General features: G+C 33.9%; 1 protein-coding gene and 1 pseudogene across 1 annotated transcript; one reads left to right on the top strand and one right to left on the bottom strand.

Annotated features, from left to right (window-relative positions):
• Positions 1-580: 580 nt before the first annotated feature.
• On the bottom strand, positions 581-2945 carry LOC128209168 (gamma-glutamylcyclotransferase-like). Its single transcript, XM_052913073.1, has 3 exons — positions 2743-2945; positions 2145-2293; positions 581-1220 (listed from the first exon to the last, which is right to left on the bottom strand). The coding sequence occupies exons 1-3, from the start codon at positions 2842-2844 to the stop codon at positions 803-805; spliced, it is 669 nt and encodes a 222-aa protein (XP_052769033.1). The 5' UTR covers positions 2845-2945; the 3' UTR covers positions 581-802.
• Positions 2946-11565: 8620 nt separating this feature from the next.
• Positions 11566-19120, top strand: LOC128208609 (deoxyhypusine synthase-like; annotated as a pseudogene).
• Positions 19121-22578: the final 3458 nt, after the last annotated feature.

A 22578-nucleotide genomic window follows, 5' to 3' on the forward strand; every position in this document is an offset into this window, starting at 1 on the left:
ATTTATTAGGGTAATAAAGATCAACAATCAGCTTTTCAGAAAGGAAGGGAAAATGAATTGAGGAAGTTTTATTTGAAATGCTATAAATAAAAATGATGTAACCTTTGTATAATACCTAACACTCCAATCGATATTAAAAGCACAAAATTGTAAACATTTTATTTATTTATGTTCAATGCTGAATGCGTTAATATACTGAAATATTTCTAAGAACCAAGCCAATGAAATGCAAGTTATTGAAATATTTTTTGTTTTGTTCTTTCTTGCTGTCATATTTATATATCAATTCTTTATACGAAACCTTCATTTATAAATAAAGGCCACTTACAATGAAATGTTTTCTATTAATTACGGTTCTAGTTATCTCCCTTGACATCCATTTTTCAACGCGCTTTTTATTTTGTATCAAATTTATACGCTTATCAACAGCATCTAACAGTTCAAAGTCCAACGAAAGACTGACGTTCTTAAACATATGATACAAAAAAGGTTACACTTGATGGCATCAAATGTTTTATGAATGAGAAACGTAGATGTTCTAAACACAACTATACTACTTGCGATACATTTAACTTCACAATTCTGTTAGATTTTTTATTAAGGTGAAGGCATCAAATTTAATGGCACATCAAATGAAATAAATAACTTTGCATTTGTACACAGTATGAAACCGTTGCGGTACTATCATTAGCATACAATGTAAAGCACTAAAACGTCTTCAACTTTTAAATAGTTCATCATGTCAACGCAGATCTGTGAAATGTTATTATATTACCTTTATAACACTACATTATCACATTTGCTAGTGCCAGTCAACTGTTATATAACCATTTATCCAATGGCTGTCATATTCCTCAAAGAATGAAATCGTCGCTTTGTGGTCCAAAACACTGCAATGGTGGTGGTTATCATCGATTTCCTTGGTCGACTGAACAGACTGGTTTTCGTCCGGCAATAGTTTCAAAATACTGACATAAATGTCCAGCTCATTATCGTGATGACCGTTGTGTTCGATTGACTCTAGCGCTTGCAGATAGGTGTTCGGTAGCTTGTGTTGTCTTGCTCCTCGGATGATCACATCAAGGTACATTGGAGAAGGTCGGTGGTCGTACTCGTGCAAATCTAAGTAGTGGTCGGGTAGGAAGTAGGTAATGCACGTGAACTTCGCATTGTCGGGGGTAACCACATCCACATCTTTCACATGGTAACACAACTCTTGCCTGAAAATCAATATTCAGTTTCGTTATACATGAATTTCCTTCAGTTATATTAAGATACAAGAGCACCAACTATCACTAAATACGCCCGTCCTAACTTTAGGGAATCACGGTTGGTGATTAATGGTTGTACATTTAGCCAAATGTTGAAAGCGGTCTTTGTAAAAACAGTTTTTGCCAATTCATGGGTCATAACTCTCGAATGACCGTTGGCGACATGGCTGGTTTTCAAAGCTTTTCGCATAAATACTGACCAATATGTTCTCTCCAAAAACATTATTGCCGAATTTGATGATTGGACAAAGGCTTCTAATGCAATTGATCGGACAAGACCGTAATCTATATAAATAAAGGGTGATTAAGTTGAGTGATTCAAACTATCTGACTGGTTGACGAACTTTATCAAGATATTATTCCTATACATGACATGTTTTGCTTGATGTAGTTTTTATATTTGTTCTGTTTCATGAATACATCATAATGTATGTCGATTATGTTACCTGTAGGATGTCTTATTAGTTTTGTTTAATTAAAATACACGATGTTATCATGTCTTATTGTAAAATTATGCGCTTTATAATACCGTTTATTGTTCCGAAGCATAGCTTTAAATTCTTAGTCTATATCAATCACAAAACGACTCGTGATTATAAGGCAAATATGGTATTGTTTTTTAATATATGGAAAATGTTACATCTGAAATTGAATTATATTTTAACCTTATCAAAAGTTATTTTCACCGTAGGGATTGTAGTTAACAAGATTAATTATGTCAATTCTGTGTTTGTTTGTTTTGATACCCCCATGTGATTATTTGAATTGTAGCAGTCATTTGCTGTTGTGATATTTTAATCGTCTTTGCAATATAGGTAATTGTTTAACAAATTGTTGTTGACAATGTTAATTACCACATCAGTTTACTCGTACTTATCGAGTGATTCCCTGTGTTTGGTGTCCAGTCTCCACACGCAGCCCCATACTTCCTGTTCAGGGTACTCTACAATGGTGGCTGCACCTCCTTTCCACCGATTGGATAGCGTATCCATACCGATACTGTTAAAAGCTATGGCATGGTCCTACAATGATACACACAGTCGTGCTTTTGTTTGCCATTGACATTGCTAGGCATCACTCCACACTCGACCTAGTACATGCGATCACTGGTATAATAAATTAAGGCTTAGATGACGTTTAAATACATGTATTTTTGTTATAATTTGTGTTATATTTTCATTCGTTAGTGCGTTTTTTTTCAACGAATATTAGATCTATGAGAAATCTTTAAAAATTATAATTATGATAAAGTAAGCGCTTTATGGTTTTTTTTCGACAAATTGGGGACTGCGTAATAATTCGTCCTATATATTTGGCTAGAAAATCAATGCAGTTTGATAACATACTACAAACAATCAACAAAATGACACATAATTTCAAAGTCGACAACTCGAGACTTGATTATCAATACAATCTTCATAAAAAATGTATTATATTAAAATACAAAACGAAAGTAGACACCTTTACGTACTTGAAGTTTTGCTGTGCTAATGAACAAAGCACTTGGATTTGCCAACTGTAAACGCTCCTTCAACAAGTTACTTCCAAAAGCAAAATAATGAAATGTTGACATTCTCTGAATTATATAAATTTCACTAAATATTCTCAAAAACGTTGATCCTTCTACAGTAAACAAGTAACTGTCACGTAAACCTTGCAGCTTATACAGCAGAGATAAAGGCCAATCGATACTTCGCTTACTCAACCCATATATCCAATCAAGCATGGCGTTTATGTTACCATTTATAAATGAAATGTATACATAAGTACAGAAAAATAAATTTAACATTAGTAACCATCAGAATTCAGTGACTATGTCATGTTATTTATTTGTGTGTGTGTGTGTGTGTGTGTGTGTGTGTGTGTGTGTGTCTGTGTGTGCGTGCGTGCGTGCGTACGTGCGTGCGTGCGCGTGCGTGCGTGTGTGTGTGTGTGTGTGTGTGTGTGTGTGCGTGTTTGCGAGCGCGTGCGTGTGTGTATGTGTGCGTGTGTGTGTGTGCGTGTGTGCGTGCGTGCGTGCGTGCGTGCGTGTGTTTGCGTGCGTGTGTGTGTGTGTGAGAGAGAGAGAGAGCTGATAATAAGGGCAGGTTACAAGACATCTTAGAACGGACTGTACTACCAATAGCATTTCAAAATCAATTATTTGGCATATTCATTAGTTGTAGATGTTTGTCTTATGATGTTCACGATGTATGACAAGGATGTTATTTTGGCATTGTTAATGCCTAATGCTAATATAAAAAGAAAGCATCCCTTTAGATAACATCGACATACATTAAAAGGTCGGTATGGGATTAATATGTTTGCAGTTTACCTAAGAATTGTATTTGGAGAAGAGTAAAAACGTAAGACTGCTTTTATGTAAGGTAAGGTATTATTCGTGATGAAACTAAACACTTTCAACTTCGTCGCTTTAAAGCTGCAATCTCACAGATTGAACGTTTTGACACTTTTTTTATTATTTTTGTCTTGAACCGAGCCAATTTAAGCTAAAATGCATGTTAACCAGTCATATAAGACTGCTGACAAAAAAAGATCGCAGATTTTTATATTAAAGTTTAAAACTTGGTGTTTTATTCATTTTTCTTAAACCGTTCGTAACGCTTTTAACCATAACGAAAATATTAACATCTGCCATCTGATCTTTTGTCAGCAGAATTTTATCACTGGTTTGCAGATATTAACACACAAATTTGCTCACGCCAAAACTAGAAATAAAAAGTTGTAAAAACGGTAAATATGTGAGAATGCAGCTATAAGACATGTCTCGCGTTCACCTATGGCCACAGAACACAAACAAACTCGTCCTTATTTTAATTAAAAATACAAACACAACGAGTTGGCTTTCATTGGCTCCATCCTATCTTTGGATTAATACAGCATCTACACCGATTTAACTTTTATCGGAGATGACGTCTTTGGCAACAAATAAACAACAAATAAACATGTTTTGCGACAGGTGGGTCCTCTAGTATGACAGTCTTGGTGATCTTTATTTGGTAGTTTAGGCTAAGCAATGCTGGTGTTGATATAACTAGCCTAGTTCAGATTACGCGGTATTCCAAACGTACAGGGGAATCAAACCTTGTCCGAATCAAAGATGGCGGACTTATACCGAATTTATAGGGAACATATCCATGCACCATAAACACAACCTAAAATGACAAAAACATGGCACATTAATATCGAATTTATAGAGAAACATGGATATTGGAACTATTTATACGTAGGACCTCTAGTGGCCCCTATTACTATTTACGAATTTACGGCCTAGAAATAATAATGATGTATAGGTCGGATTAAAATGTTTTTGGATAACACTTCGTTTTCTTGTTACAATTCAATACAATATTAAATATATTGTTGTTGTTTTAAATATTTACAATCAGGAACTTTGCTACAAGTCGAAATTTATATTAAAAAAACATAATCACTAACAGTTTGCCGTGCTCTGTCCGTGAAGGTTATGATTACATTTATAATTTATACAACACTTTTACATGGCATCAACAACAAATGTTATTTTTAAAAATATTTGAAATGAAACCTTTAAAATTATGGTTCAATTTTGCTTCTATTCTCTAGAATAAGCCATAGATACTCTTGGTACTTTCGTTTGTGCTCGATATAAGTGTTTTTTATGATAAAAATATAGAAAGAAAATGTTGAACAAGTAAAAAATAATGTTTAGGGTCAATCATTCTTTAGCTGTTGACATCGTTTCCAGTTGAATATCCCAACCCCTGATTGATAAAGCAAGTGGTAAAGAATGTCCACCATTTACAACTATTAACCAGTTTTCATTTGATCGGCATGTTATAAATCACGGTTATAATAGTTGTTTTGACATTGACACAGAGTAAAAAAAAGTTACTATATTATCACTATATACAATAACAACAAAAGAACACATGCCATTATTTTGTCATCGTTTTATAACCATGAATATCATAAAAAATTAAAAAAATATCAATAATGTAACATTCATTGTTTCAACTATTAGCAATGTTTAAATAATAAATGGACCGATCTGAACCATTCATTTTTTATTTTAACCGTGAATCGAAACAGCGATTTCTGTGTCCACCACGGATTTTTATTTCTCTCACCTAAGATAAGTAGATCTAACAATTTAACTATGCTAGAAATTCTTATCTTGCCCACGGGCGAAGATAAAATGCCAGTATGGAACTCCTTTTTAATGATCACCACATTGTAATTACATCCCTTGTTGAAGACTGTCGTCTGTAGCATCATGGAATCCTTGTCTTGTGGCAATATTTAGAACGCTAATTAATATTTCTCGCTTCAAATGTCACCATAAAACAGTTTAAACGCACCTTTCAAGAAATAATGTTTCCCTCTCCTTAGAACTATTTAAAGACCGATTTGACTATAAACATAAGCTGAATCACTGCGCGCACATCCATGACAACCGCGAATTATCGCATATCCATACGCAATTATTTTCACTAAGCACAAAAGAGTTCAAGTAAAAAATACATTTTTTACTCATTTTGTTAAACTGAGGTGGGAGAAAAAGCATCTACCATTGCCGCTCGTGTAAGATAGGTTAATCCCGACCCTCGCGCAGGGTGTGGGGAAACCTCGTTTCCGCAAAACACCCTACGCTCGGGTCGGAATGAACCTATCATAATGTCTATACCCGCGGCAAATCAAACGATAATGTTTGCAGTGTTCTATCCAGGGATTCATGATTTCAGTAGATTTAATGATTTTCTGAAAGTATGCCATTTCTGAATCTTTTTGAGACACACAAATATTTTTGTTTATGAAATAACTGCCATATATACTGGTAAGTGAATAAAAGTGGTAATAAATATATTAGATATCTTCTATTTTCGCTGATACATCGGAAGGTATCAACTTTAAGAACGTTATCAATTCTTTTTTTGTATATGAAATTTAATGTGAAAACGTGTACATTTAATGTTTTTCTGAAAGAATGTCATTTCTGATTCTTTTTGAGACACCTATATTTTTTTCATTATTTTGCTGCAATGATCGCATATACACCGGTATGTGAATATGCATCGTATTAAATACAGACATTAATATCTTGATATAGTAATATTAGCTTCATCTTACGCCTTATGCTCTTTTTAACACAAACTATTTGCATTTTATCAAATGTGTATAATGCTCTCAATTACCATTTAAACGCAGCCAAAAAATACCCTAGATGTAATTTAGCCCACTTAAACGCTTCAACAATTTTTATGAAGACATAATATACTGTTTGTGATGCACTTCAAATAAATAAGCATTTAAAAATGAAGCTTTGAAATATTTGAATAACAAAATGCAATGATGATCTTATATTTCATCTCTTTTCCCACATTAAAAAGCAAGTTAACAAAACAATGTCAATGCTTCAGCACATATTTTTTTTTGTCAGGTTAACTTATGTGTTAGCCCATTCAACCGGATTTATAACTTTTCATGCACATCCAGTCTTTTTCCATCACACTATGTTATAATCTAGTACCTTCAAACTATTTATACCAAGGTCTGATTAGTATTTCGAAAGCTAAAACGTGTTTCACAATAGGTCCCCAGTAACCCTCGGTAGCTCTGTTGTGGTTATAATCAAGCCCACCCGATAACAAACAAGCCAATGATTGTCTCTACAAATGTCAAGCCAGACTTTGTTCAACCCCATTTTGGCTACCATAAAATGAATATGCCAAATTATAACCACAGACTGCCTGTTCTCTGGTCAACTGTGTGCCAAAATATATTTTGTCAATCCATATGGTGCCAAACATACAATCAAGATGCTCTATGAAGCTATATCAAGTGCTTATTAAACAACAAATTTTCTTTTCTTCAGACCATTAAGGAAGTCCAAGATTCTCACATTTTGGCAACAAAGAACCATATTTAGAGTCGAAAAAAGTAAGCTACTGTAAAAAAAAAAAAATTCAATTTACAATTATGTCATCCCATATAAAATACAAACAAATTTGCATTTTGAAGAATATGAATTTTGTATAAATTTGTTTGTTTTTTCATTTAACACCTTAAAAGTTATTAAAAATCACTAAGTAAGGCATTGATTCTGGTCAAATAAGGTAAATAAACTATGCTTTAAAATAATAATGGCCCTGATGTTATTCTTGCATATCGACTGCCGTATTTGATGTGTTCAGAATGGGTATTTATATAGTTTGACTCTTTTACTAAATAATGTTAATGTTTCATTATTAAGATGCCAACTTGTGTTTATAAATATTCATTTGATAATGATGTCATTCCATTTTGGATTTTGGATACAAATACATTTGCATTTTCATCAAATACTTTAAAATGATCCAGCAACCCAAAATTTCGTCGTATGTTTGTGCTATAACAGTGAGGTAGTCAATACTAAACGAAAACTATAATTTGGTATGGCCTTACAAGTAAATGATCCTTTTACTTTATTTGAAAAGTTGTGGTGAATGGTTTAATAACATTTGTGCTATTAACTGGCGGTTTGGATATACATTAAATTACTGGATCATTTACCAACGCTAGTGTCTGCTTGAGGTTAGTGTTTGTATGTTTTTTAATCTGGATTATATAGTTAATGCCTAATAGTCTAATGCAAAAATATATGAATTTCCCAACACGGGCTAGACAGGGGTGCAGAAATATAATATAATAATTAATATAATATTTAACTTTATATATCGGATATATCCCAAGAGTCGGGTTTATAGTAGAAAAAGGTAAGACCGCTAATCTGGAAAATAAAAAAAGTAAAGTACAGTTAAGCTCTTTACGCCCCGACCCTGGGGTTTTCTTTTCACACTCAAGTGCTTGAAGGAGAGAATTAGACAAAATGATCTATAACAATGATATCTAAATAACCAGATCTCCGAACTCACTCTCGAAATGTGCATTACATAAATTTAATCATATTTGTTGTCGTGTATGACTCGATTAAAGTTTGCGATCATTGACATAATACTTTACTTAGACCAGTTTTAAAGGTAATTCACCACGATCAATGTATTCATTTCGAATTGGAGATGGATCGCTCTTTCATTGTCTTATAAGACGATGCTTACATTGTAATGTTAATAGACGTATCTGTTTAGCTTATAAAACATGGTGGCATTTTAAATAAAACGAAAGCAATTAATGAGCAGTCAGGAAATAAAACTTTCTGGAAGTAGCTTATGAATTATACCAATAAAAAGGATCAATGTCACCTGTCTTAAATATAACGTCAAATATCAATATTGATATACCATTAGACCTTTTATCATATAAAGCTAAACCCAAAAAAGTCAAAATGATAACTTTGTATTCACAGTTCCTTTTTATACAGTTTCTGCAACCAAAATAAAACATCGCACTTTAATCAACGCATGGATTATTTTATCCAGCCCATAACATATCTGAAAGACGATGTACACAACAATACGTATTCCACAACCTCTCTATGATGGACAAATTACACGAATTCGGAAGTGATTACTCAGTGTTACGTGCCATGTATTTTTTAAAAACACATTGCTGTGAATCCAAGCATGATTCTACCATCTCAGACCATTGCCCACTTTCCAAGTTTACGGTTTTGAAGCTGAATGGTTTATATTTTTAAAAGCAGGTTAAACATCTTGTATTTAATTGATCTTCTTTTTTGTTCACATTTTAACTGCATGTTTTCTTTTCTTACTTCGGATATAGTCACTTTATCGAATGCACAGTGGTTTAGGTAAACCAAATATAATTGTCTAATAAGAACAATAACTTTTCTGTGTATTGTAATGTTTAGTACACAAATGTAACTTTCTCTCACTGTAGTTATTGGGTGTCGTGAAGCAATAGAAATCAGTGTTATCTCGCTTGAAAATTGATCAATTTACTAAAGAATGTCACTTTACACTTTTTCAGTTCTTATAAATGAATGTACATGATACGCAAAGAATTCGATTAATTATTTGATAAATGAAAAAAAAACGCGGAGCTTAGTAAAACACGCACCCTGGCTATGTAATTCAATGTATTCTCGTACTTATTTTCATGTCACATGTACATAATTTCAGTAATGTTTCGCGTACTTTAACATACTTGTACCGATGATTGACCGATGGTGAATATAGGATTTAAAATGATCGTATTAGAATGAATAGGGCCACATCTAACTAAACAGGTTTACTGATATTCATAAATGTCTGAACTGTTTACCTGGATTCCCCTTGAATTGGGGATGGCTAGGTCATAACTGATGACCTAGGAAGTACAAACAAAAAAACTTTCAAACTTAAACCCATTTCATCAGACCAACGGTGATGCCATTGAATGGAATCGTAGGCAAGTCATGTAAATATTTTAGACCTTGATCTTTGACCTTTTGACTTCAAATCTACATGGTTTTATGGTGTATCGTTATAATACCATTCACGTACTTGTGAAGTTATTTTTTCTTGAGTACTTGTTGGAAATTGTTCTGTCAAATAAGGTGAACTCCGAGTTTTGACGTTAACGTTGAATCAGGGATATAGTTGAAAAAATAATGATCAAAACATTAATTAATTTCCAGATTAAATGCATGGCTACTGATATATGCACAAGAGAGTGTCTTTCTCTCAAAATGTTATATAAATGTAACGGCACGACAACACAGCGTAGGACAACTTGAATAGACTTATATTTTTTTCTAATATTTTACTGATAATATCAACAGAAACGCATCAATTTCTTCGATTGACAAAACCAACGTTAAAGTAAGTCCCAAAATACGGATAAATCCAATAATTTTCTCCGTGTAAGGTCCTAAAGCTTTGAAAAAGCCTTAAAAACGTTCTGAATAAGACATCAATATGGTTTTGTTACCCTTTTATCTCAGAAAAAAAATATAATGGTTGCAGTAGTTTCTAACAAAACTATTATTTACGAATTGTCACATAAACTATACATATTACAGAGTTCGACAAATACGGTGAGGACACCTTATTTTATGGAGGGATTATAGAACCTCAGAGTTAGGTGTTCCGACGGATTATTAAGCGCAGAAAGTGATACACACCGTATTAGTAGTGCACAACGTCGGTTTTGCTTGTGATCTTACGGTTTCAAGTTTTTCGTAGACGAAATCGATCTGCACTCTTTTCATTTATAAAACTCTCTTTATGATACGGATAAAAACAGCATGCGTTTAGTAGGGCGTGCTTTTTCAAAAAATAGGAAAACTAAACGCATACCTGGTCTGCATATATTTCATTACAATCGCTCTAAAATGTAATATAATGGTGACATTGTGAAACAAATATTTTATTTGTGCATTATTAAGAGCAGGCCGAAATAAAGTCGAGTTTGCTATTTATCATCCAGTTTCAAATTCTCGTAGAGAACTTGATCTTAATTATATTAATTATAATATTCAATTCTTTATTTCGGATGAAAACTGAATAGAATACGCTAGAGTGTAACCTCTCAATATTACAAATTATTGACGAAATTGCCAAAGCATGCAAACAATAAAACCCAGTTGCGTAATGAATGATTTTATACAAATGATTCATACTCATAGCATGTAATCCAGATGATTAGGAATGATAGGGTATTGCAATTGTTTTGATCCTTAAATAAGCTTCCTATACACACTTTTAAAATAGTAAATTGAATTATTAAAAAGACCTTGCACACCATACATTACGTAATTTTTAAAAGAGGCATAAATTAGCCCATATTAACACAAAGAACGAATACGAATTCTCGAAGGGACACTTGATTTCAATAGATGGCGTCTTTTCGGGATCCTAATGGAAAATATATAGTATCAGCCCCTGCAAACAAATTCGTTTCTTCGGGACTCAAGGCTTCCAGGCTCAAGGACAGCAAAAAGTCGTGTAGTTCAGGAAAAAAATGCAAACTCTGAAGTTGACAAGTATACCTTCTTTCAGAAGAGAATCACTATACAGTCATGCCTGATTAAATTGACATTTTGGTTAAAAAAAAGGTAAATAAAGTATTATTCAACTTAAGTAAACGTTACTGTGAGGTGCGTGTGCTTATCAAAATGTGATTATTCGACAGTGGCTGAAGTTTTAAAAGAACATGAACAATTTCAAATGATAAATGGTGTCAATCAATTAATGTCATGTAAATTTCGGATATATATATCTATAAAAGAATCAGGGATAGTTTATATCTTAAATTGAAGATAAACAAGAAGTAACTGTTCTGTTTTCAGTCAAGAATATTTTGCAAGCTTGGTCATTCGACTTGGATACAGCAAAATGATTGGAAGGGTGTTTTTGAATAAGAATCAATCAACATGCAAGAAGGTATATTATACTGCGATTTCAACCAATTTCTGGAGATTGACATTCCCATTGTAATATATTTAAGTTCTAGAACAATGTTTGAATTATTTATCTAAAGTACTTCTGAGTTCACATTAAATTTTATACATTGCATATGAGCACTTGATGCAATGCATGTACAATGAGTATACATATGTTTATAGGGAGTGTAGAGATCGTACCTAGCCTGGCGGTGTTTAAGAAAAGTGAGGCGATGCCAGAGGGGACCCCAACAGTAAGAGGTACAGGTGTAAAAATATGTTATCTTATAAATATTTATTATATGCCTATCAAATTTCCCATATCCAACAGTGAAAATACAGCACGCCGTATTGAAAAATCCGTATCACCATACTGTCGTTTTCTGATTCCGTATTATGCGAGTACCGTGTCTAATCTCGGAACTACTTCCCCGTTGCTAAAATTAGCGTGACCAAAAAACTGGTAATACCTGTCAACTTTTATATAAAAAAAATAAATTACTTAACTTTACTCACCCTCCAGAAGCATGTAGATATTCAGGAGCATGATTCTCATATTCTTCAAAAAACCATGAGAATAGGCACGAAGCAGAGAACAGTTCAAATCTATCATGACAGATACTTCAGTGATCTAGTTGTTTGCCATTTCGAAATTCATAAATTGTTGCATTATCCATGTTTATTATCATGAAAATATGAGCAGCTCGCCAATACAAAGAAGAAGGCGAATTCGCGTCATCGATAGAAATAGCGATTGACTCACGAACTTCCCTCAATTCTGCATAGTAAGATGGTCAAAATATCCCACGAATATTTACTTTGTTAAAAATGGCTCGTTACGTCTACAGGAAATGACGATTAGTGTATACTCGTAAAATAAGTACCATTTTTGTTGTTGTTTTTTATGCTGTGACATTTAATTTCGTATTAGCAATTAGTTAATTTTGCTTAAACACAAACTATTTTGTTCTTATTTTGCCCAATATAATTCTGTAACTTCTGACTTCGTTTCGCTGTAGAAGCCTCCCTTGATTTCATTACACATAACTACGTAACACATTCGAATTCATACGCGCATTTGACAGATGGCGGTTAATTTAAATCAAATTGAAAGCGAAAAATAAAAAGAAATAATTAAATAGGCAGGTATATAATAAATGAAATATTACGATAAAACGATTTTCTGGTGACCTGCATCACGTCTTATTCGGTGAGTAAACAAATATCCGTCTCGACCTGCGGTCTCGACGGATACATGTTTACACACCGAACTCGCCGTGATACAGGTCACCAGAAAAACGTGCTATCATTATATCCCCTTTATATTGGGTTTTTTATCGAGGTTATGGCATTGTGTTATGTATTGAGTAAATGGCATTGTGTTCGGTATCCAGCATGTGACATTGTGTTTTGTATCGAGATTATGGCAATGTGTTCTATTTCCTAGTTTAGTATTGTGTACTGTACCCATGTTATGACATCATGTTTTGTATCCGGGTAACATCATTGCGTTCTGTATCAAGTTTATGGCATTGTGTTCTGTATTAAGCTTATGCAATTGTGAACTGCAGTCAGGTTATTATTCACTCTTTAGTCTGTCTTCTGAATAGAAAATAAACTGCTGCATTGTGTCATTATGAGACGCTATTGAATGTGGCAATGCTAAAATTAGATAAACCACCTCTTGGATGAGATGAGAATACCTTTACCACTATACTTCTCTTTCACTTACATAACAATATTTGAGCTCAACTAAATAAGTATAACATAGCAAGATATGTGTGTTCTGTATGCAGGGTATGACTTTAGCGAGGAAGTGGATTATTATAAGCTATTGCAGTCCTATGCTACCTCCGTATTTCAGGCACAGAACTTTGGCCGCGCTGTCGAGGAAATAAACAGAATGGTTAGTTGTTTAAATATTTTGTACTTGCATATAAACTTTTACTGTTGGTTCATACTGTACGAATGCCTACATTTAGCGTTTCCAAAATCAAGAGGTAACATCATCTTTCCCTAGTGCGGAAACGCAATAGAATATAGGAAATATAAAGAACTAGATTTTTTGACCTTCATTCTTTTCCAATAAAATCGCCTATAAACTGCTTTCAATAAGTAAAACGCTTAATTGTTAAAAATTACAGCTCTTCAGCTAAACTTGACATGGCATTATAATTTCGTTTCCCTTATGTTGAAAGCACATTATTATCTAGTAAGTTTAAAAAAAATGTTTAAAATCTTTTTGACCAAGAAGGACTTGCTCATTTTCCAAGCTCAATTAAAATTTATAATACGGTCTAACTATTACAAAGTAGGCAAATATTGAGTACTTTTATTATCGTTCCATGTAAAAAAGAAACATTTAAATACTTTGTTTTTTGTCCCCAAAAAAAGGTAGAAACATATCGTGTAGTAATTCAAACCTAGCGTCATGTCATTATATTCATGTTTAGATTCACTGTAAGTTGCTACGAGTTGACGACAAAAATGTAAAGGAGCTGATTGGACATCCGACAGGCCGGGGCAGGACCAACTGTACAATATTCCTGAGTTATACGTCCAACATGATCTCATCCGGAGTGCGCGAGACAATTCGATACCTTGTACAGAACAACATGGTTAGTTTTATAATAAAAAATTGCTAAAATAAAAGATTTAAAAAGTAACTATATAGAGAGTTTGAAATTTGTTTGTACACTATACATTTTTGTATACGGTCGCAAATGTTTATTATAGATCTAAGTCGTAACGTCAATAATCTTAACTCCGATATCTCAGCACAAATGGCAACAAGTGGCTTTTTTTGTATTTACTCAACCTTATGTTTATTTATGATACTGGCTTAAGATTTATAACACAAATATGCAGCCAAATAACGAGTATATGACACTAAGAGAAATTCAGTTGACGACATTGATCTGCAAAGATATTTGATAATATTTAAACAAAAATTGAAGGCAATTATGACGTAAAATTACATAATACCTGTAGGTAGATTGCCTGGTGACAACAGGTGGCGGTGTGGAGGAAGACTTTATGAAGTGTTTGCTCCCACATATCTCGGGGACTTTGCTCTTAACGGAAGCAGCCTAAGGTAGCTACTTTAAATTTATTTAATTTTATGAGATTTTTATCGAAGTACATGTACTGTAGAGTGTTGAAAATGTTCTAGATCCTTACAGATATCTAGCTTCGACGTTTGGGTAAACTCCTGTTCTAATGATTGGCATCAAATAATTTAAAAAAAGTCACGCTCTTAAACATCCGGAAATAGACCAAACCTGGATAACATTTAAATAGTGCAAGAGTCGATCACCGTACGTGTGCTTTTTGTGATCTTCTATTTTAGCCTATTTCGAGAGTTGATTTAAAAATCAATTGTGACATAGCCAATAACATCATAATTCAAATATCTATACTCATCGATGCAATAATCATCGGCCTGCCAGTCTTATAAAATGTCATGAATACTAAACTATCATGGTTTTAAACCCATCTAAAGCACGAGTATAACGTATTTCCTTAAGCTATGACCTTACTCTCTTTATGAAACAATTTGTTGCATGTTCCAGGGAAAAGGGAATCAATCGTGTCGGGAACCTGCTCATTCCTAATGACAACTACGGCAAGTTTGATGACTGGATCATTCCCATCCTGGACACAATGCTCAAGAAACAAAAGGAAAAGGTACATGACTGTTGTAAATCTTTGATAGAAGGTGGAGAACAAGTTATTCGGTAGCATGCAACAGTGCAGATAATAGTTAAATATTTGTAAAGGGGTGAAGGGAATAAGCAATTGACGAAGAAAACAGTATTGGGAACTATAACATAAATTTTCGAAAGTAAAGGGAAAGGGTTATCAGTAAAACAGTGCTGATGATAATTGAAATGTGTAAGAAAGCCAGTCAACGAGGTAATGAATAGAAGGATTGAATATGGAAACATGATAAATCCTTGTTAGTCGGCGAGGGAATGAGAAACGAATTAGAATATATGTTGATTTACCGGTAAAAAATAAAAATTAAACTATCATGACATTAATGCAAAGATATGTTGATCTGTAAAATTATATGTAATATACCATGTGGACGCCATCAAGTATGATCGACTTCTTGTGCGGGATATCAACCATCCCGACTCCGCATACTACTGAGCCCATATAGAAAACATCTACATACCTTGCCCGCTGTAACTCCACCACTTCAACAGATATTATGGTTACAGTCATGTATTATTGTGTACAGGGAACGTTGTCGACGCCATCACGTGTGATCGACCGTCTTGGGAGAGAAATCAACAATCCTGATTCTGTTTACTACTGGACTCATAGAAACAACATCCCCGTCTTCTGCCCAGCCATCACGGACGGTGCCCTCGGGGATGCTATCTACTGCCATTTCTACAAGAATCCTGGCCTAGTGATTGATCTCGTTCAAGGTAACACTCTTTATTGTACGATTCCATCTGCTTACAAAAAATATCAGTAAGATATAAGTGAAATTTCACTGAGGTAAAACAGCGAACTATCATTTTGTTGTCGATCACTGTATTAAAAAATTTGACCACTTTTGCTATCCAAAGCAGATGTCGGCACGCACACAGCTGGGAAAAGTATTACAGATGCCATTCTTGAGAATAATACACCTATAGATTTTCAGAGTTCTAATAAAATGATTTGTCAAAAATGTTTTAAGCAGAGATGTATGCTAGAGAGTGATGTTTATATTTCATCTCGTGAACACCAAAAAATAGATATTCTGGTGTTCACAAAAATTATATCAATATCTCACAAAATCAATGGTTTTGTAACGTTACTTTGGCAACCAATACCCAAGCTTTAACGCAGCCATAACCGTTGTTACAAAGTTGTATGACCTGTAAAATCAGATCCCTAATACACCCTTTGTCATTATGCTATGTGGTTATTGGAACTTCGGGTAAAGGATTAACCACAAATTGACCTTTCCAACACGAAGCCGACGTTTTCTTTAAACGCCAAGGCCGAATTAAGCTTATTTTGATAAGTGAAGGTTCTTTTCCCTAAGTCGCTGAAACAAATCCTTGGACCCATCTTCATGACATCTGTACCAATAGTACACTGCTTTGCTATAAAACTTGTTGTTAAACCTTAATTTTGAAAAAAGTGCATTCATCTTTGATATCATTTGTATCATAATGATGTTTTCTGGCACATATTGACTGTGTAGTTAATGTCAAAATGACTAACCTTTTAAACGTTGTTTGCATTGACTAATGATTGTTTTCTTTGCTGGTATCCGTGATTTCTCAGATTACGATGCTGTTCACAAATTAGTATAAATTGATTACTTAATTACAGCATTGTAGCATAGAAAGTTTCCTGTAAACTGGTCATGTTCATTATCATTTTAACAATCATCCCAAACGTAATATTTGGCATCAGCAGATTAATTTTCTGGTTTGAATTTTCATGATTTACTGTACAATTACAAGCTGAGCACCTGAAGAGTTCACTCTAAACTCTTCCATTTAAGAAAACCTAACATATGTGTTTCTAAGAAAACGTCACGATAATTGTTTATTGCATGTAGAGATACATCATTGATTCGTCTAACATTGTTTTTGTCACTAGCAAGTCAATGGCTTTGTGGCATATTTCTTCCCAAGGGAAGTAATATTCTGCTGTTAAAAAATAATTTTATCTAAGTACGTTATTTTAACTTGAAGGTGTTTGCAACGTTTGTGTTTAGATAGTCTGAGTGTTGAGAAAATGCGTTGTAGATTTAACTATGGGCTTATTTTTAGCCGCAATTTTATATCAATCAACTTTTTTTATATTCGATCGTGGGTCGATGCTGTCGTCTACTTTTGAGTATTCAAAGAGCTAAAAAATATCTTGGAAGGGAGTCTGGATTTGGTATTTTCAGGGTATGGGGTCTACGTAAAATATGGAAAATATAGAAATCAAATTTATTCTGGCAGGGGTTATGATGATTTTACACAGAATAAGAACTGTATCGATTAAATATTCACAGATGTTTAGAACCTTGTACTTTTGAATTAAAGCAGCAAAGCATTGTGAAATAAGGTACACATATGCTATGCTGGATAAGTCTACTGTTAAGCGTCGGCGATCGTTGCAGCACAGTCGGGAAGCACGCCGATGACTTCTGGCATCGTGCAAGAAGTGAGCTTACAACAGTGTTGTTTTTGTTTCAGACATTCGAGCGATCGGATCCGTATCCACCAATGCCGTGCACTCTGGGATGATAATTTTGGGAGGAGGCCTCATCAAACACCATACATGCAATGCCAACCTTGCGGTACTATACTGCTATAATATTTTAATAAGTGAAAAATTAATTTGCTTTGAAAATTGTTCATTAGAAAGTAAACCACACGTACAACTTAAATATGCCCATAGCGTTTAAGATTTAGCAATTATTATATTTACTTAAGTGCGTTAATCAATGGATATTTTATCTCGTCAGTTTTCCAAGAAACAGTCAATGAACTGCTATTACCTTTAATTGCGTTTTCGTCATAGGCATATACGAATTGTAATCTTTGCCATAACTCATTTCAAGATATTTAAATATAAATTAATAGTCATGTTGTTAGAAACAATACACACATTTTCAGCCACTCCTTTAACTATGGCTTTTGTAGTGTTGTTTAATAAATACCGGCCCTGTACAGCTTTTATAAGGTACGACTAAAATATACAAAAGGACCATTGTTCTGTGGAAAAGTAGTCCAGCTTTCCAATGAAGGAGACTTGGGCTTGGTTCTTATTAGGTTATATAAAGTGCAGCTATATTTTTATCAAGCTAAAATAAAGGAGTATAAACTTACCGTATCGTATGCTTTTTATTCTGACAGAGGAATGGCGCGGACTTTGCGGTATATCTGAAAACGGCCCAAGAGTTTGACGGCAGTGACTCGGGTGCGGACCCGGGCGAAGCTGTCTCCTGGGGAAAAATCAAATCCAACGCAAAACCGGTTAAGGTACAGAACAATCAGTGAATTAACATGCTATTTCACCACAACATGTTAAGAAAAATAGTTACACTAAAACAATTCTTTATACAAATGCATGCAATAATAAATTACATAACATATGAACAAAACATGGTTTCTTTCAGATTTATGTGGAGGCTTCCCTAGTTTTCCCTCTTCTTGTGGCGGAAACCTTTTCCCGACGACAGAATGATTTTTCCGCTCCTACTCCACGCGCTGAGCCAAAGGTTTAGGCTTGTACTGGGAAGAACTGCAAAATGTTTAAATTTAGCACGGCCAAATTGATCATGTATTGTGTAAAAATGACCACGTGAAATGAACGCAAATTTACAGTTATCCACACAATCAATTAACTCATATGGAAATAATTATTGAACTATTTTCCATCATAATACAAAACTGTTTTACTTAACTATTTCTGCCTCTTGTAGAAAACATTGTCAATCTACAGCAAAGACGATGCAACCATTATGTATCTAGCCATATAATATAACAGTTTATCACACTTTCACACGTAAAAACATTTTACACAATACATATTTTATACACATTTTAATATTATATTAATTCAAACATTTTTTATTGTATGTTAAAGCAGAATCCAATACTTATAACACTAATTATTATAATAATAAAGTACAATCAACCTTTGTAGGCGAATTCTTAATTAATATATAAATTTTAATCTTTTCCCATCTGGCTGTACTATTCAATTCAGAATCAATTTCACACTGATTTAATTTTCGCTTTTATCCCGGTTCATTACTGCTCTAAAGGAGCATTAAAACTTCACCATGGCGGAAAAAAGAACTACAGATCCTCGTTTAAACACTGGCTTTTTATCGTCCAAAGTATGGTATAACTTATGCTCGATTACTCATAGCGATGTCGGATTGCTCTCCAGCGCTTTCGAAAATTCATAAAGATACTATTTGTTGCTACAATTCAAATCAAGTTTCGTTTATAAAAAAAACCACACAGATGAATAGACGGTGTATGTCAGTGTTGCAACAACATTACACGTTTGTGTAACATTAAGTAAAGTACGTACATGCAAAGAAAGGTGATTGTTGGTTAAAGACAGCCAATAAAGGAAGAGCCGGCCGATACATATTCATGCATTTTGAAATTTTAATGGATCTTCAATTCGAGTGTACATAACAAATACAGAAATATCATCTGAAAATATGTTACATTTCAAATTGAAAATATATGCAAACATCAGTAAAGGCGGTAATTACATCTTTATACCACTTACAAGTGTTTATATATGTACTTGTACTTGTTGAAACATTCACCGAGAAGTTTTGTATAAGACAGAAACTATTGTTTAAATTTTATACAAGTGAAAATGTATGCGAACATAGTTTACAGAATATTTAGGCTATGTATCAGATCTGTAACTAACTATATTTCAACCTTTCGCTACAGTGTTGTGAGGTTTGGGTATTCTATAATCAACTAATCCATTCGACTGACAGTCAGTCTGACTTTCTGACATAACTGTATAAATTTAACATGTGTTATTGTGCATTCTCCGAGCCAGTGACAATTATCACAAACATCGATAGACAAGTGTGTATGTATGTGCACGTGTGTGTGTGTGTGCGTGCGTGCGTGCGTGCGTGCGAGCTGCTGCTCCTTTTTCTCTGTTTGATAGATTTAGTTTTCACTAACCTGTTAATTTCTCTGCATTGAAAATTATGATCAATTTTTAAGCGAAAAGCTACAGAAATAAGCTCAGCAGCAAAACCTTATTTCTTGTAGAAAATGCTTAAATTTACACGGTCCTTTACTTAAGATATCATAGGGGTATGTACTTATTAAAGCTTAGTAGATTTCTGGTTAAAAGTAGACTTTTCTCGATGTCCTAGACGGGCGGATTGGAGTGATTTCTGTCCGTCCTTGGACATCGAGACAAGTCTACTCTTCACCCGAAATGCATATGTTCTTTTAAGGATTTGAAGTCAAACTTCAAACAAAGATTTATTATTCTGAAGAGAGGTGTATTGCAAAAGTAAGATTATTGAGTATTTTAAGAGATTTTGCCATGTGGTTGTTTGTTACGCTTACCTTTTTACTTGTCTCCATAGTCCATTTGATTGTAGTTTTAATCTCAACATTATGCAGACATTGTGTTTATGATGGAGAGGAAATGAAACATTATTAGGTATTTGGATAATTAAGAGTTTGTGTTTTAATACTTATTTTTGTCTTATTTTTTACTCCTACAGTTGTTTTTGAGGTATTGACACTTTATACAGAGAGAGACTTTTGTGAGGAGAATTTTGTATTTTTGAAGAATTCACCCTTTAACTAAATGTATATAGTATGATATAGGAGTCTTAATTTAATTACTGCATTCTCACGGACAATGGGTATTCAGAGCGCATACATCAATCCCAGTAACTTCTATTACAAGAAAGTGGAATTGTGGGGTAATTATCACAGCCAGTGATAGCTCTAGTGTTTTAAGCAATGCATAATATTTTTGTTCCGCTATGTTTTTTGTCAAATTTACTTCAACAAAAGTTTACAGACTTAAAATGGAAGTTATGTGTCCTGTTATCATGACAAACTTAATGTTATTTATCAAAAACATGTTGAAGTAAGAAATGTTTGTACATGTATATGAAAATAAGCTCAAGAAATAAGAGAAAGTAGGAACAGGTGTCACCGTTTTATATTGCATATTATGAAAAGTTAACTATAAGCTCCTGAGCTTTGATATTTTATATATAGTAATTACCAAATGATCCCAAACAAAATTCTTAGGGTGCATCTAGAGGTTTATACTTGAACCCAGGAGAGATTATCTATTTAATGTATGAGCTTATATAGAAAAACGCAACCAAAGTGCCATACAGCTATTTGATTTTGTATAGTAAGTTTTTCGTGTTATCCTCGACGTTCAAATTATGCCCCGAGTGTGCTTTGGCGATCCAGATCCGTGGTGTTGATCTTATTTAAGGGAGTTGCATTTTTGAACTTATCACTACCATCAATAATTGTATCGAGACACAATGTTTGTAATACTTTTTAATAAACAATGCTTTCGTTTCTTGTCTGAATGACACTGCAAGTGTCCATATATACGAGAGTACGAATGCGGAGGAGCTGGACAACATTGACGCTTAAATATTTATTTACCACAAAACGGCGTTGTGATCGATTTCATTCTAATTAATATATCATAGCAGTCACTTGAAGTATGTCAATACATTAAAATACATATTCGGTGTCGTAGCGCCAACAGTTTGACAACGATTGGGAAACTAGTTATTGCATTATTATATAAACCACTTTCGTTGACAAGTTGCTAGGAGATAGTGTGATCTTTTAGTGTAGGAGGAGGCCAACATGTCCGAGGTGATAGCTGACAACTCATATGCGCCAAGGCCAGAAATCAAACCAGAGACGCCTTGTTGAAAAGTGTGTGCGCTTATCTTGTTGCTGATATGAAAGTACCAGCGAATTGCAACATCATTATTATGCATGTTAAATGATTGTAATGCGCTTGCGCAAACGGTTTGCATAAGTGGAAAGAAACGAAAGTACGAAGGCGAAGACGCGAAAGTACAAAAGTTAAATGAGACGGAATGGCGGTGAAGGAGCTGTAAGACAGAGTGGTCCTAATGGAATACCGTTATTGAATGTACAACCTATTTCATTGTTGATCAAATTTATCTTTCTGGAAAAATATGTTAACTATTAAAATGCAGTACAACATATTTCGGTACTTCGTTATTTATTCGTTCAATAAAACGTGTTTTTGTCGATGTGCATATGCATTTGGATTACAAGCGGATTTGTACGTGGCGCTTGTACGATATTTCCTGGGCCTCGTAATTGTGTTGGACCAATACAGATAGTTACATGAGTTGTTGGCCCATGAACACCAGTGTTTCTAAAATTCCGGTTAAATTTAAAAGCTCGCGCGTCACTTTAGGCATTCTCATACATCAGAGGTGTGTTAATAATAACTCTTGTGTACGAGAGTATT

The sequence above is a fragment of the Mya arenaria genome, chromosome 11, assembly GCF_026914265.1.
Source record: "Mya arenaria isolate MELC-2E11 chromosome 11, ASM2691426v1".
Classification (NCBI taxonomy): Eukaryota; Metazoa; Mollusca; class Bivalvia; order Myida; family Myidae; genus Mya; species Mya arenaria.